Here is a 17,425-nt window from a genome sequence, read left to right as displayed (position 1 = left end):
ATATTAGAATGGGATGGATAAAAAATAATAAATATCAGAAAAAATAAAATTAATTTTTTAACTAAATTATTCTCATATTATTTATTTACCTTTAATAAATGCCACGTTCTTTATTATAATAAGAAATTAATACTTTTTATTATTTACATTAATTAATAAGTATTTTATTTAGATATTTTATAGTATTTATAATATTTAATTATTATTATCATATTTGATATTAAATAAAAATTTCAAACAAAATTCAAATTTCAATTAATTCTAATGCCAGCTTGTATAAATTATATGATGAGAAATTTTAAATTACTTTTTTTTAATTAGTGTTTTACATTTCAATTAATTTTTTACAATTTCTTTTTTTAATAATTAGACGCTAATTTTTTTATAAAAATATTTTATCTTCTTTTAATAATTGTACTATGACTTTTCGAAAATAAATAAATTAAACTCTGTCATTAATTGTAAGGTATAATTAATTTATTTTTTAAAAAGTTGGAGTGTAATTATTTAAAAAAAAAGTAAAATGATAAAAATAGATAAAAATTGAGATTTTTTTAGCGGCTAGTATTTGATTTTGAATTTCGATTTGCATGTTGAATTATGATATATAAAACGCTGACAGCTAGATTGATAATACAAAGTCAAAGACTTATGTACTGTATCACAAATCAGACAAAAACAAGTGTCGGATAATTCAACCTGACAAGTTAGCTAGCGAAAAATTATTAATGCAAATGTATTTAATTAATTGTCTAAAAATTATTAATTATATAAATTATTATAATTATTAAAATTATCTAAAAGAATATTTAACAATTATAATTTAAAAATTATTTAATAGTTATAACAAAATTGTTTGATAATTATATTGAACAGAATAAGGAATGAAACGGCAACTACAAATTAATACCTTTCAGCTAACCTCAGATTAACGTGGTGAAACATAATTGTATTGTTTAGTTGTATTATATAATTTTTTTTCTCCGATATTTAATTAATTTTATCGCTGTTAATTATGTATATCTTAAATATTAAGTATGTAATAGTAATAATATTACTTTTTTTAATTATCATTCTGAATATGATTGAAAAGTTATTTAATTTTTTTAATTTTTAAAATTAAAATTTCTTAATATTTAATATTTAAAAAATACAGTAATTTTAAAAGCAATGCTAATTAAACTTTATATTTATGGAATTTGATAAAGGAAAAGGATAGAGAAGGAAGTGCGACGCGAGGATGTACGTAGCAGCCTTTCGCAAGGGGCAGTGGGGTACAAAGAGCAAAACGACGGACCTGATGGATGGCGGACATCAACATCAGACTTAAACTAGATTTAAGGAAAGTATTGAGGTCCGTGTGTGCGCCCTTAGTTACAATTTCCAACGACGCTACAACATAGGTGCGTTGTCTGGAACAGAAGAAGGAGAGAGAGATAGAGAGGGAGAGTGAAGTCTGGAGTGAGAGAAACAGATTAGGAGGAAGAAAAAGAATGGGAAGATCCACTTCTTGTTTCAAAATAATCACATGCGGTGGCGGTTCAGCTGATAAAGATGATCTCCAAGCTCCTGAGGTATCTGATTGGTCAACAATGCTCGATTTCTTTGAATTTCTTATTTTCTGTAGATGTTTGATTGAGGTTTCATTGCTCTATTCGGATTCACATTTGACGATTTTGCGACCTCGAATGCTGTGTTTGAGCCGGTTTTTGTTAAATTCATGGATTTGAATTTGTTATCAGTTACTGTTTTTGTTAGTAATGCTTCGTTTGGGGACTAAGAAATGCTGGAAATGGAAAGTAACTACAGCTTTGAGATCTATCGAATTTAACGTAACTATATGATTTTAATTTATGACTTTGTATAGTTTCTCTTAGGAGTGACATTGTTGATGTGCCTTTGGTCTTGATTATGGGACAAGTTTGAATTTGATGATTTGTCAATGTGGCTGCCATGATATGCGTTTTCTAGATAATCAATTTCATGCGTGATTTGACACCTGAAGATCTGATTAATGCGTAAATGGATGTAATTTAGAGTGTTCTTTAGATTACCATGCACAATGCGGGATCAGGTTACCATTTTAGCTGATGCAAGTTTGAAGTAGCATATGCCCAAGATCTATGGATGACTAACGTTATTGCACAAGCATTCTGCTCTGAGAGTCTGAGACTATGAATTTTAAGGGAATTCTGTAGATCGTAGTTTAAAATTTCAATTGGTTATGTGAGAATATAGATCATTTAGACAACTAAACGAGGATAGATCAGGGGGCTGCTGGTGATAAGTTTCTGCCTCGGGAGTGTTGCAATTTGCAAATCTATATTTCCATTGATCCACATATAGCAATCACCTCTTGCTTAACATGCCAAACTTTGTCCAGCGTAAATCACGTAGGCTAATGGTGCCACTGCTTGACAACTGCAGCTATTGCTAGAATGAACTATCATTCAGAAATCAGAATACGCTAAAACATTTTTTTTTTCATTTATTTAATCAGATTAAGTGTTTTGTTTTGTGCCACATAAAAGCTTTATGGGAAGTCTGCTTTTCAATGTTCTTATTGAGAATGCCTGACCATAGAAAAAATAAGAATGTCCTTTTAGGAAGTGTGCTTTTCAATGTGAACCTTGTTAGCTTCAATGCAAGGTTTGGGCAACCCCTCAAGAACTAATCTTAAACAATTGGGGTGAAAGGAGGTTTTATTTTATCTGGGCATCTAGCATAGGGCAGGAGTGAGTATTACAACTGAGTTTGGAATGGAAGCAAGTAAAGTTTTGCTTTTCCTTTGTCAATTGGATGACATTAGTTGAATTTTGTTTCAGAACAAGAATTCAACTGAGGGCTGCGGATGGAGTTTCCGGAAGAGATCTGTCCGTCATCGAGTTCTAAGCAACACTATCATCACTGAAGCCTCTTATTCTGCAAATAAGGAGAGCACAGAATCTGCCAGTCTTAACTTCCAATCGCCTGATACTTCCACTGTTCCAGATAAAATCTCTGTGATACAATGCACTGATGAGAAGCCACACTTGTCAACTTTTGCAGACTCAAAAGTATCTGAGACTTTTGTTGTTGCCATGGATGAAAGTGAAGTTGATGCCCAACTTGAAGAGTCTGTTGTTATTGTCATACAGGCTGCTGTCCGAGGCTGTCTGGTATTTTTTTTTTTTTCCCATTTTCTGAAATTTTTCTATAGCTTATTGGTGACTAGCAATTTAAATATGCTTTTATCAAAATTAATTTTCAGGCCCAAAGAGAACTTATCAAACTGAAGAACTTAGTTAAGTTGCAAGCTGTTGTTCGGGGGCACTTAGTCCGGCGGCATGCTGTTGGAACCCTACGATGCATACAAGCCATTGTCAAAATGCAAGCACTTGTTCGTACTCGCTGTGCTCGTTTGATGCAAGAAGGGTCATATACGGAAGAGAAGATAGATGGGAAGCATGAGAAGGCTATTTTAAAGACCTCGGTAATAACACTCAACCTAAATAAGTATGTCCTGACAAATTGGTGCTGGCTACATAATTCTTGTTTCTGCTTGAATATTCTAACTCGTACTGGTTCAATGATGGGCTGCGTTCTTGCTTCTTGGGAATATCTTGCTGTCCTCCTTGTTCAAAATATATAAGCATGCTACTTAAGAACTATCTTTAATGTCCCTAAATGTGTATGTGTGAAAAGAATTGCTTTCTCTTAAGCCACAAAAGCTTGAGTTGAATCATGAAGCGAAGTACTCCAGGAATTTATTGTGAATCTCAAGGTGTGACCACTAGCTTTATGCTCCATTATGTACAAAATAATTATAATCTAATATATGGAATTCAATAAGCTTGTGTATGTGCTGCAGCATATAACCAATGCAAAAGAAGGAAATTTATGGAGTGAGTTGCTATTACTATTTGTGTCATTTAACTGTCTTGATACCATGTGAAAAGTAATGGCCTTTGATCTAGATCATATGGTTTGTTCACCTTCTGAACAACATTATGTGCAGAAAAAAAAAATCCGTCTGACAAGCTTATGGGAAATCCACAAAATTAAAACCTAGGCATACCATTGCCATTTCTTTTCTAGGGTAGCACTGGTCTAATGCACGAGTCTTATTTGTAACTGAAATGAAATGTATGAACCTTTCAAATGCAGGGATGAAACAGTAGCTAAATGCTAATATAAGTTAGGACTTGAGAATTGAGATTATGAGTCAATTTAGTGCCTTGGGGGACTATTCTCATTCATCGACTGCTAGAACAGCTAGATTTAGAGCATAAACTCTCTCTTTTCCCCCCTACCTTGTGGATTTTTAGTTTTAATTGCTGAAGAATTCTTCTGGATATTTGATTAAAAAAAGAAAAAGGTGTACTCTTTGTGGACTGCTATGTACTGTCTTCAATTCATAGAAGGTCTTGACCAATTATTTGTTTGTGTTTTAGGGGAAAGGAAATTCAATAACCAAGCCAGATATAGCTTACACTTCCATTGAGAAGCTGCTTAGCAATAGGTTTGCTCGCCAGGTATGGTGAATGGATGTCTTTTGGTTTGTGTTCTAATGTACACAGCTACCTCACTTATTCATCCCAAACATGTGATGTTTTCTTTTCAACTAAAGCTAATGGAATCAACACCAAAGACGAGGCCTATCCACATCAAGTGTGATTCTTCAAAACCAAATTCTGCTTGGAACTGGTTGGAGAGGTGGATGTCCGTTTCATCAACAGAACCAACTCCAAAACCAGAGTTAACAACTGAGCAGCAATTGGAAATAGAGAAAAGTGGGGATGTGGTTACTGAAGTGGAAGCTGCAGTTCCATCTGAAGGTTTTTGTGAGTCGAAAGATTCAAAGTCCAATATACAGGAAACTATTCTGCCTTCTGAAACTGAAGATAATTTGGTAACTTATGATGCAGATGACTTTAAGTTTCAGGAACACCATCTAACCTCTTCTTTAGTAGGAGATAATTCAGAGCAGCCTCAGCCCAAGAATATTAGTGCATCTGATGCAAAAGAGCCATCAATAGACACAAATTCTCTCCCAAATCAAACAATGGAATCTGATGTAAATTGTCAAATGGAAATTTCTTGTAAGGCAGAAATAGAAGGTGAACAAACTGATCAACCCAAACGATCTATGAAAAGGTATGCCTCTGAACAGCCAGAGACTGAAGGAAAGAAGTTTGTATTTGGATCAAGAAAAGTTAGCAAACCTGCATTTATTGCTGCTCAGTCCAAGTTTGAGGAACCAAGTTCAACAGCTAATTCAAATAGATCACTCAGTTCATCATATCAAGATGGTGGAGTTGAATCAAATATGGACACAATTTCATGTGGGACAGACACTGTAATGAGGACAAAAGCTCTCAACATGGTAGAAAACTCAGTCCCTAATAATTCGAGGGCTCAATATGGTGGCTCTGAATGTGGTACTGAACTTTCTGTTACTTCCACTCTTGATTCACCTGATGTATTTGAAGTTGGAGCAGCAGAATGTGATCATGAAGCCAAATCTACAGAGAAAGAAAATCCTAAGAGCACAGAAGATGTAGTTGTCGAAGTCAAGAATGCATCTACTGATCTGGTGTCAAATTTGTCCGACCGTATAATGATTCAACCTGAGCAACTTGATAGTGTCATAGGTGAAGCTGCGGATTCAATTGTAGCTACAGATTCCCGGCATATTGAGATGAAGCCAGAGAGAAGTGCTTCTGATGTTCAAAGAGAACTGGATTCTGAGGCAGGTGGTCCAACATATAGGTCAAGCCCAGAAGCTTCTCCGAGAAGCCATATAGCTGTTCCAGAATCCCAAGGAACACCTTCTAGTCAGGTTTCCTCAAAAGATAAAAGGAACAAGGCAGACAAGAGTGCTTCAAACCAAAAACGCAAGTCCATTTCAGAAAGTAAGCAATCTCCAACAAACCCAAATCATGATTCTGGTGCAAGAAGTAGCGTGGAACAAATGCCTAAAGACCAGAGGAATGGGAAGAGGCGCAATTCTTTTGGTTCAGCAAGACCCGATCCCACTGATCAAGAACCTAGAGATGATGGTAGTAGTAGTAGTAGTTCTCTCCCTCATTTCATGCAAGCCACTGAATCAGCTAGAGCCAAGATCCAGGCAAATAACTCACCAAGATCAAGTCCAGATGTGCAGGACAGAGATTACATCAAGAAGAGACATTCTTTACCTGGTGCAAATGGAAGGCAGGGTTCTCCACGCATCCAGCGATCAATGTCTCAAGCACAGCCTGGTGCAAAGGGAAATGGCAGCCATGTAATTCACGGTATTCTCTAAACTTTCTTTTGCTCATTTGATTATTAGCATCAGCCATCATTTGCATAAAATTTTCCGTTTTCATTTGTCAATATGTGCCCGCCCTTAGGTATCATTAAGTTTCTAAGATCTTCCATTATTCATTTGATGAAATTACTGGATTTTGGAATGTAGAAGCTTGCACACATTTATTTAGATGGATGGATGGATGGATTTTTCCAATTGTACTCCTGTTATTAGGATATCTTTATTGCTGTTACTGCTCTTGTTTCTTATTGTTAAAAAAAAAATAATTAGAGTAGTATTTAATGTTGTTGGGGTGGTTCATTTTAATGTGCAACATAGATGGCGGCTGTCCAGTATGGACTGGTCCAACCCAAAACCAAAACCGGTCAAATCTGGATTGACTGAAAGTGGACTTGAACTGGGCCAGAATCGGCCACTCTGGTTTCGGACCAAAACTGAATTTTTCCCTTTTAAAAAGAGGAAAAAATGACCATTACATTTGATTAAAATCATACCAAACCTGAATCAAAACTGAACAGGAATCAGGGGACCTTTCGGTGTTGGTTCCAGTCCCCTGGCCCTGGAACTGGAACCGGAACCAGACCGTGGCTGGGTCTCTCACAAATAACAGGTGTAAACCCCACCACTTTTCAGTCAAATCCATGGAGATGAGCATCATGGCATTTGCTCTGATGGCCACCCAAACAAAGCGATTAAAAGCATTTGGTAATCCGTGAATGAGTATGGGTTTAACTAACTCTAGGAATCAGTTTTTTAGCCTTGGGAAGAAACAGATACTGACGTTCTTGAATTTTCCTTATTCCAGAAAAAAAATGGCAGAGGTGAGAGAATTCAAGGTTGATGATGGGCACAAAAATGGTAATTAAACCGTCAAGGAAAAACTCAGGAGTTGATTGTTGATCTACCTTGACAGGTTTTTCTTTTCACATGGATGGCATTTTAGTGGCATGCTGGAGATGAGAAGTTTCGTGGGGAAAGGAGATATATAGAAGTGTATAAGGATTTCTTGTATATTATAGCATCCAAAGAAGTTGACATTATTTGCAAACTTTTTTTTTTAATTATGTTGGAGATGCGGTTGTGTGTTTGTTGCATATTATTCTGGGTGATATTATTGAGGCTTGTTAAAACATGTTTTGGTTTATGTATATGGAACCGAGTATGGAGAGCTTCAAAATGCTGCCTCTGGTTTTGCCTTCTCTAATAAATTCTTTTTATTTCCTTTTGGTTGCTTCTAGTCCACAACTCTTTCATTTTTTAAAGTCCACTTTTACCATAAATTAAATGAGGGGATCTTTGGATATCCAAATTCAACATTTCAAGTATATCTTTCATCTTGAGTTAAATGGTTGAGATTGCATGAACATGATAGAAAATCATAATCTCCAATTTGGAATTGGAATTGCTTTCTTGGAATTAAGAATTAAATATTCTTATGTTTAATTATAATTTTAATTTTTTAAAAATTTGTAGAATTCTTATTTTTTTTTATTAAACTGAAAAAAAAAAGTAAAATAAAGTATCACAATATATAATTCTTATTTTTAATTAAATTCACAATATTTTTTTAAAAGGGAAAATTAAAAAAAAATTACTCACCACGTGATACAGTAAAACTTATATATTCATTTTTGTATTTTTAAAATCTTTCTATTTAATTGTTGTCATTTTAATAAATCTATATATTAATCTCTGCTTATGTATATGTTTATAAAAATTTCTGGAATATTTTTTTATAAATTTTTTAATTTAAATATGTAATATACCTAAAATATTAATAAAATAAAATGATTATATTATAATTAAAATAATAAATATTAAAAAATATAAAAACTATTTTATTAATAAAATAAAACCTTAAAACATTAATTTGTTTGATATTAAAAAAAAGTTAAAAAACATTTTGACTACTTTTTATATAATTAAAGATAAATTAGATGGATGAAACTACTTTATATATTTATTAAAATATTAATAATTAAATAAATAAATTTTAAAAATATAATGACTAATTTATAAATTTGATAAAAATTAAGACCGAAATTATAATTTAATATAACTTTTTTCCCACGGGGTGTAGGTTATTTATCCTCTTTGCTAACTATTCATAATCTTAAAGTTTTTTTTTTTTGTCAAAAAATTTATTTCAAGATATGCTTAAAAATACTCAAAATCACATAGAAACTTTTTTTATAGACTATGAATAAAATTAAAAATTAAAATAATAAAAAAATATAAAAATGGGATCCATTATTGAAAATCAATTAAGAGACTAAAAGTCTTAACAGCCCTAGCACACTCCTTAAATACCTCTTGTCAATAGATATTTTAGAGAATATCCATATAATTATTTATTTTAAATATTATTATAAACTAAATGATTCATGTCCATACACATAAAAAAATTTATTAAACCCATATAAAGTAATTATTTATAGGCCAGTCATAGTTTGGGTTGGGTTTAGAATTAACTGACCAAACTTAAGCTTGAAATTAATAAATAGTTCACAGGCCAGATCCAAATCGAAATCACATTGAGTCTATATATATATATATATATATATATATATATATAATAGAAAGGCATTTTCAAAAGCTTGATATGTAACATTTTTTTTTTTAGTATTATCATATGACTAATATATGGTATTCTCTTTTATTATATTATTACATGATATTTTTTATTATATGTAAGTTATAATTACCCTATTAATATTATAATAAAAAATTATCATTACAAGGTAAATTATAATATATCAACATATATAAATTACACGTTTATATTATATGTAGATTTTAATTATTTTTATAATGAAATTTTTATTAAAAAATTAAAGAGATAAAAAATAATAAAAATGAAATTTGAGATAATTAACAAAAAAATTTAAAATATTATATTATTTTATATATTAAAAAATATATATATGTATATTATAAATTAAAATTATTAATGGTCACGTGTATTAGCACAAGCAATTTTCTAATTCTCTCATTAAATCTTGAATTAAACAGGCAGTTCAATTTATGAAGTATTTGATTCAACTGTTTGATACTGATAATTGATGAACATCTAAAAAATCGATACTGAGTGTTTGATAAATATTTAAAGAGTGTTTAATTCAGGTGTTGGATATCAAAAAAGCTGAACTAATATATTTAGTAAACCTATTAAACAGGTAACTGATAGCTGATAGAGTACCTATCAACTGTATTTTCTATCAGATCTATAATAGGAACTGTTCATAAATTGTTGTGTAGTTTTGTTAATATTTGACAAGAATACCCTAAATCCTAATCATAATTCAACCAATTATTACATTTTTAATAGTAGCAATGATTTTTTTCTTTCTATTTTATTTTATAATATCATTATTTATAACGTCATATTTTAAATTTTTTATTTTTATTAGTGATATAAAACACAAAATATTTATTTATTATGAAAATACAAATTTTTTACGTGTAAAATTTACTATTATAAGTTTTTTTTTTCTAATATAATTAATGTATTGTTTCAAGAAAAAATATAATTACCACATTATTTTATAATTATATTTTAAAAAACCATTTAATTTTTATTTATAAATTAATAAAATAAATTATTTAAACATAATAAAACAATAATAATATATTTATTTTAATAATAAAATAAATTATATGATATAATGAATTAATAAATATATATTTATTTTAATAATAAAATAAATAATATAATATAATGAATTAATAATTGTACATTTATTTTAATATTAAAATAAATAATATATATATATATATATATATATATATATTAACAGCAATAGCACTGCAATAATTTATATTAATTTTAAAATTAAAATTATTTCAAAATTATTATATATTTATGTAATTATTTGACAAAACTAACCCTCTTTATTTTATGTATTTTTTTATCAATTTTATTTTACATATTTTTATTCATAAATTCGAAAAAAAAAAGTAGCCTTGAAATCATAAATTTTATAGATAAGTTTCTCGGTAATTTTAAATTTATCAGAGCACTTTACTTCTTTAATATAAAAATATATTATACTATTTAATTATGTAAAAATAATTTTTATATAAGTAACTATTATTACTCATAGGAATATCAAATCTCATATTTTAATATTGACAAATAATGATAAAATAATAAATAAATAATATAATATAATTACTAATTATATAATATATGTCACGACCCAACCTATGGGCTGGACCGGCACTAGGACCTGGGCCAGCCTAAAGCCCCCGAGGCCCGTAGTAAGCCTAACTATTCACTTAACCCAACTCTAAGGCCCATTTGGGCCCAATATCAAGAAATCAACCGGACGGAGTCCGGCCATAAAGTAGACCTTTCAACGGGGAGTTTTTGGCTCACCCGACCTATAAACAAAATATATCATCAATTGGGGAGCTCAGCTCACCCTCCACATACTCATCAGCATAAAAATAAATGGGAGCTCAGCTCCCTCATCCAATCCATCAAACAGGCATATCATTATATGTTTACAGGTCCAACATGATAATAATATTATAGACCAAAATCAAATAAATACTTCTAACACATGCGAAAATTCTAGGAGTTAATAAAATTACACAAACATTGATAAACAACCTGCGAGGAAAGGAAGCAGGTTAACCTCAAAAATATCATCCTGTGGCCTGGAAAAATATTGAACAGGAGTGAGCATTCGACTCAGAGAGTAAAATGTCAATTTTAACCATAATCTCTATAACTATCTAAAACTAATGCACCCTGTAGAGTGAAATGCAACATCAACAACATTTTCACATCATAACATCAAAAAGGTAATTTGGAGCACTCACACACCCTGTAGTATCAATCATAATATATGGGAGCCGATCCTATACACTCTCTTAAATCCAACTCAGTGCCAAGAACTCAAGCCGGACTTTCGCTTAATAAACCAAATCGGGGGTCCCAGCGAAGAACTCAAGCCGTGACTACCCCCCGAAGGATCGGGTCCCAGCGAAGAACTCAAGCCGTGACTACCCGTCCTATCCATAGTCCACACCACATCACACGCACGCTAACGCACGCACACTGCTCCAAATTACCACAACAACATCCATGGCACTTTAACAGTTATCAATGCAACATAAATCGTGCCTAGAGTTTAACTACATAAATATATACATATAAGTGATGCATGGGCATGCCTGAACATATAATATTAGTGAAATTATAATTAAAATTAATATTTTACTCACAGACTTGACAAAGGTCACTGTGGCGGCTGGGCGGAGGAAGAAGGCTGTCCCGGCTCACCTGACAATTACATTACAATTATTTAATACAAATGACTCAATACAATCAAGAAAAGACCAAATACGTCCTAAGTCGTGTCGAAAATCCTGCAGAGTCTCCCCTATACCTAGGACCTACCCAACCTGCAAAATGGCTCAAAACACACTTCTATATTCACAATCCATATATTCACAACTCAATCACATCACACAGCCCCTCTTGGACCCATCAAATCAGTCATCCATCACAATATGTAAAATTTCAATTTAGTCCTTATAATTAATCATTTTTGCAAAAACTACCCAAACAAGCTCTAAAAATTCTAAAACTTTGCCCCGCGGTCCTTAGCAATATTACTAGGCTATTGCAAAAAGAATCATAATTTTCTAAGCTACCACGAATATTTTATGAATTTTTAATCCTATTTAAGCACTAGAAAATTACGAAAAAGCAAGGTTCGGGTTTACCTTTGTCGATTCCGACTTCGGGAACGCGCTCGGGATGTTTGACAATGGGGGGTAGCCAAAACCTCGGTCCAATTCGGAGACTTTTCCGGTAACGGGTCTGTCTGGCCCGAAATTTGCAGACCCGGTCAACTGTCGAATTTCCGCGAATTGAGGATACCTACACGAAGCCCACAACACGGGGGTTAGTACATAAATTTTTCAGAATTTTCTAAGCTCATTTAATGCTCGGAAAAACACTGCGAAGTTCCGTGGGACCCACCAAAAAACGGTGTCGGAAAAATTTGAAATTTATGTCGCCGCGAAGCTCTCGACGAGTGGAGCTATCTGGTACTCTCGGTCGCCGCGAAGCTCTCGACGAGTGGAGCGCTCTGGTACTCTCGGTTTTCTCGTGGGATTCACGGTTTGCGAGAAATCTAGCCCGAAAGTCAAAATGGGCTAAAACTTCCCGGGCAAAAATTGGACAAACCGCTCGATGGATTTCGGCGTTCTTGGTGTCTATGGAAAGCTCTCGACGAGTAGATGATTTTAGACACAAGACCCGGTCCGATTGGTGGCCGGATCGGCCGGATTTTGGCCGGGAAGTCGAAACGTCGCGCGCGCGAGGGAGGGGAGTTCGCGCGCGTTTTCCGGCCGTTTGGGGCGGCGGCCGGCCGGGGGAAGGAGGTGGGACGGCGCGCCGGTGAGCTGGGGTGGCGGGGGAGGTGGCGAGCTGGGGCGGGAGGAGAGAGAAAACGGGAGAAAGAGAGAAGGAGGAGGAGACGCGCGCGGGAGGAAGAAAAAGGGGAGGGAGCCGGTCCGATTCGATCGGTCCGATCCGGTCCGGTTCGATTCGGCCGGTTCGATTCGAAATACAAAATTTTGAATTTTTACTCTGCCTCGGGACCGAAAACGAGGTCCAAAAATTCTGAAAAAATTCCAGAAAACTCAGAAAATTTCGTAGACTCCAAATATATTTTTAGTTTTGCCACATGGTCTTTAAATTAATTTTTAAAAATCATCAAAGTTTATATTTTCGGAAAATCGAATCCGATTTTTTAAATCCGAAAAATCTCAAATAATTTCTTAAAATTTAAATAAAATTAAAATACCAAAAATACTCATAAAATAATAAAATTTAAAATTTTGGGGTGTTACATTCTTCCCCCCTTACAGAAAATTCATCCTCGAATTTTTTTACACAAGGCAGAATAAAGCACATGATTATACATTGAACAGATAAGGGTACTTGCTACGCATGTCCCGTTCTGACTCCCAGGTGCACTCTTCCACTGACTGACTCCTCCACAAAACCTTAACCATAGGGATCTGTTTGGATCTTAGCTGTCTCACTTGGTAGTCCACTATAGCTACAGGTTGCTCCTCAAATGTCAAGTTCTCTTTTAGCTCTATTACATCTGGTTGTAGTATATGAGAAGGATCTGGAATGTATTTCCTGAGCATGGAGATGTGAAATACGGGATGAACGTGAGAAAGGTTGGGTGGTAGCTCCAACCGGTAGGCAACTGCTCCAACTTTATCAGTAACCTCAAAAGGTCCGATATACCGAGGCGCCAACTTGCCCTTCTTTCCAAATCTCATGACTCCCTTCATTGGAGAAACCTTCAGGAATACATAGTCGCCATCAGAACTCCACATCCTCCGTCTGGGTGCATAACTCTTACGCCTACGTAAAGTCGTTTTCAATCGTTCCCTGATTAAAGGAACTACCTCTGAAGTGTACTGCACTAGGTCTACATCATGCACCTTTGCTTCTCCCATTTCCGTCCAACACAGAGGAGACCTACACTTTCTTCCATATAGTGCCTCATAGGGTGCCATCCCTATGCTGGAATGGTAACTGTTGTTGTAGGCAAAGTCCACCAAAGCTAGCTGATCATCCCATTGACCTCCAAAATCCAAAACACTCATGCGAAGCATGTCTTCCAGTGTTTGGATTGTCCTTTCGGACTGTCCGTCTGTCTGAGGGTGGAAGGCCGTACTGAAGTTCAACTGTGTGTCAAGTGCCTCCTGCAACTTTCTCCAAAATCGAGAAGTGAACTGGGGCCCTCTGTCAGATATTATGGAAGCTGGAACTCCATGCAATTTGACTATTTCTCGAATGTAGAGTCGGGCGTACTGTGCCACCGAATACGTAGTCTTCACAGGCAAAAAGTGAGCTGATTTGGTTAGACGGTCCACAATTATCCATATCGAATCATATCCTCGCGTGGTATGAGGCAACCCAGTCACAAAATCTATAGTGATCATTTCCCACTTCCATTCTGGGATAGGGAGCTCTTGCAGCTTCCCTGACGGTCTCTGGTGTTCAAACTTCACCTTCTGACAAGTCAAGCACTTGGACACAAAGTCTGCTATGTCTCTCTTCATGCCATTCCACCAGTAGCTATCCTTCACATCATGGTACATCTTGGTGGAACTCAGGTGGACATCATGCGATGTATAGTGTGCCTCTTGCATGATTTCATTTCTGAGATTGTCCACATCGGGCACACATATCCTTGAACCTTGCACTAGGGCGCCATCATTGGCAAATCCAAAGTCACCACCTTCACCTTGCTGTACTCTTTCTATGATCTTCATCAATTGTTGGTCTCTGTGCTGGGAAACTCTAACTCTGTCTCTCAAGTCTGGCCTCACTGAAAAATGAGCCAACAATACCCCCTCATCTGAAAGATCTAGGATTAAACCTTGATCCATCAACTCATGTACCTCCTGAATTAACGGTCTCTTCTCTGCTGAAATGTGCGCCAAACTGCCAGAAGATTTTCTGCTCAAAGCATCTGCTACTACATTGGCTTTCCCAGGGTGGTACTGGATGGTGCAATCATAGTCTTTCAGAAGCTCCATCCATCTCCTCTGTCTCAAGTTTAAATCCCTCTGTTGGAAGATGTACTTCAAACTCTTATGGTCGGTGTATATCTCGCACACTTCACCATACAGGTAGTGTCAACACAGGGGCAGTGGTTAGACACTCCTTAAGCTTTTGGAAACTCTCCTCACAGTCATCTGTCCAAATGAATGGAACATTTTTCCGGGTTAACTTAGTTAGGGGAGCTGCTATCCTGGAAAAATCCTGTACAAAACGCCTATAGTAGCCAGCTAGACCCAGAAAACTTCGCACCTCAGTGACTGTTGTAGGCCTAAGCCAATCAGTTACAGCTTCAATTTTCTTGGGATCCACTTGAATACCTTCTCTTGAAACCATGTGTCCCAAGAATGAGATGCTTTCTAGCCAAAATTTACATTTCGAAAATTTGGCATATAGCTGGTGCTCCCTCAAAGTCTGCAACTCCATCCTCAAGTGCCACACGTGTTCTTCCTCGGTCTGAGAGTATACCAAAATGTCATCTATGAATACGATGACAAAATGGTCCAAAAATGGCTTGAACACCCTATTCATCAAGTCCATGAAGGCTGCTGGTGCATTAGTGAGTCCAAAAGACATCACCAAGAACTCATAATGACCATATCTTGTCCTGAATGCCATTTTGGACACGTCCTCATCCCTGATTCTCAACTGATGGTAGCCTGAACGCAGGTCTATCTTGGAAAAGAATCTAGCCCCTTGGAGCTGATCAAACAGATCGTCGATCCGAGGAAGTGGATACTTATTCTTCACAGTCACCTTGTTCAGCTGTCTGTAGTCAATACACAACCTCAATGACCCATCCTTCTTTCTCACGAATAAAACAGGAGCACCCCAGGGTGAAGTGCTCGGACGTATGAAACCTTTGTCCAACAGCTCCTGTAGTTGCTCCTTTAACTCTTTCAATTCTGCTAGGGCCATCCTGTAAGGTGGCATTGATATGGGGTTTGTACCCAGAACAACATCAATGCAGAACTCTATTCCCCTTTCTGGTGGCAACCCTGGAAGCTCTTCAGGGAAGACATCCATGAATTCTTTGACAATAGGAACATTTTCCATGTTGACACCTTCTACAGATGTATCTCTCACCAATGCCAAATACACTTGGCATCCACGCCTCAACATTTTTCTAGCACTAATTGCTGACACCAAGTTATATGGAGCCACGCTCCTGTCACCATCAAAGCTAAACTCTTCCACACCGGGTATGTGGAAATACATCTTTTTGTTCCTGCAGTCTAAGGTGGCATAATGAGTTGCCAACCAGTCCATCCCCAAAATTATATCAAAATCAATCACTGGTAGAGGAACCAAGTCTGCTGGGAGGATCTTTCCATCCACCACTACTGGGCTACCCGGAAAAACCATATCTACATCTATGTTGTCACTAAGTGGGGTAGCTACCGACAAAGGGCATTCTAGGGTTGTAGGGTTTCTACCCAACCTTATGGCAAACACAGGTGAGACAAATGAGTGTGTAGCACTCGGATCTATCAAAACACGAGCCTCATAGGAACAGACCAGAAGAATACCTGCCACAACTGCATTTGAAGCTTGAGCATCCTGGTGGGTCAGGGTGAAAACCCGAGCTTGACCCCTACCCTGAGTGGCAGAACCCTGATACTGACTTCTACCTCCTGATCTGCCTCCAAATCCACGTCCTCCTTGTCCTCAGCCTTGTTGGCCACTAAACTGACTGCCTGCCATGCTGGAAGCACCCGGATACAACTGGCGAGGAACATTTGCAACAGAACCCTGTGACCCCATCTGTGGCTCACTGAACACGGGGCATTCCCTAGCAAAGTGACCTGGTTGGCCACACCTGAAGCATACTCCTGAACCCATCAAACAAGGTCCTGAATGTCCTCTTCCACACTGTGCACAAGGTGCTAAGGAAGATCCTGAACTGCACCAGGCTGCTGCACTGAACTGTGATCACTGCTGGATCCGTATCCTGGTCTGAACCCTCGAGGTTTGTGTCTAAAACCACTCTTCTTATTCCTACTTTTTCCTCTGTAATTACTCTGGCCACCACTGTCTGGAGTACCCATTTGGGGAACACCAGTAGAACCCTCTGCTCTGTTTTTCTTTGCTCTTCCGCTGTCATCCACAGCATAGCTAATCTCAATCTGTCTGGCTCGGTCAACCACCACATCAAAAGATCGACGACATCATGGCTGTGTTCGCATACCTTCATCAAGCCCCTTTATGAATCTTTTCACCTTCATAGTTTCTGTAGCTACTGTTGTAGGGGCATATCTGCTCAATTCCAGAAATTTTATAGCATATTCATCTACAGACCTACCATTCTGTCTTAAGGCCTCAAAGGCCCACTGCTTCTGATCTCTGAAGCTTTCTGGCACAAACCGATTGATGAACAGTTCCATAAACTGAGTCCACGACAAACCCTCCATCCGAGGTAATATATAGTCATTCATCCATTGTCTAGGCATAGGCCCCATGACATGTTGCATACACTCTATAAGTCTTCTATCACCAATCGCACTGCTTCTTGCACATCATAGAATCCA

At 36.1% G+C, this 17,425-nt stretch overlaps 1 protein-coding gene across 1 annotated transcript; it reads left to right on the top strand.

Annotated features, from left to right (window-relative positions):
- The first annotated feature begins 1,294 nt into the window (after positions 1 to 1,294).
- On the top strand, positions 1,295 to 7,513 carry LOC110666259 (protein IQ-DOMAIN 32). The gene is made up of 6 exons (XM_021826686.2): positions 1,295 to 1,574; positions 2,826 to 3,158; positions 3,251 to 3,472; positions 4,434 to 4,514; positions 4,610 to 6,275; positions 7,098 to 7,513. The coding sequence occupies exons 1-6, from the start codon at positions 1,494 to 1,496 to the stop codon at positions 7,115 to 7,117; spliced, it is 2,403 nt and encodes an 800-aa protein (XP_021682378.2). The 5' UTR covers positions 1,295 to 1,493; the 3' UTR covers positions 7,118 to 7,513.
- The last annotated feature ends 9,912 nt before the right edge of the window (positions 7,514 to 17,425 follow it).

The sequence above is a fragment of the Hevea brasiliensis genome, chromosome 12, assembly GCF_030052815.1.
Source record: "Hevea brasiliensis isolate MT/VB/25A 57/8 chromosome 12, ASM3005281v1, whole genome shotgun sequence".
Lineage (NCBI taxonomy): Eukaryota > Viridiplantae > Streptophyta > Magnoliopsida > Malpighiales > Euphorbiaceae > Hevea > Hevea brasiliensis.
This window is presented reverse-complemented; position numbering and strand designations above follow the sequence as displayed.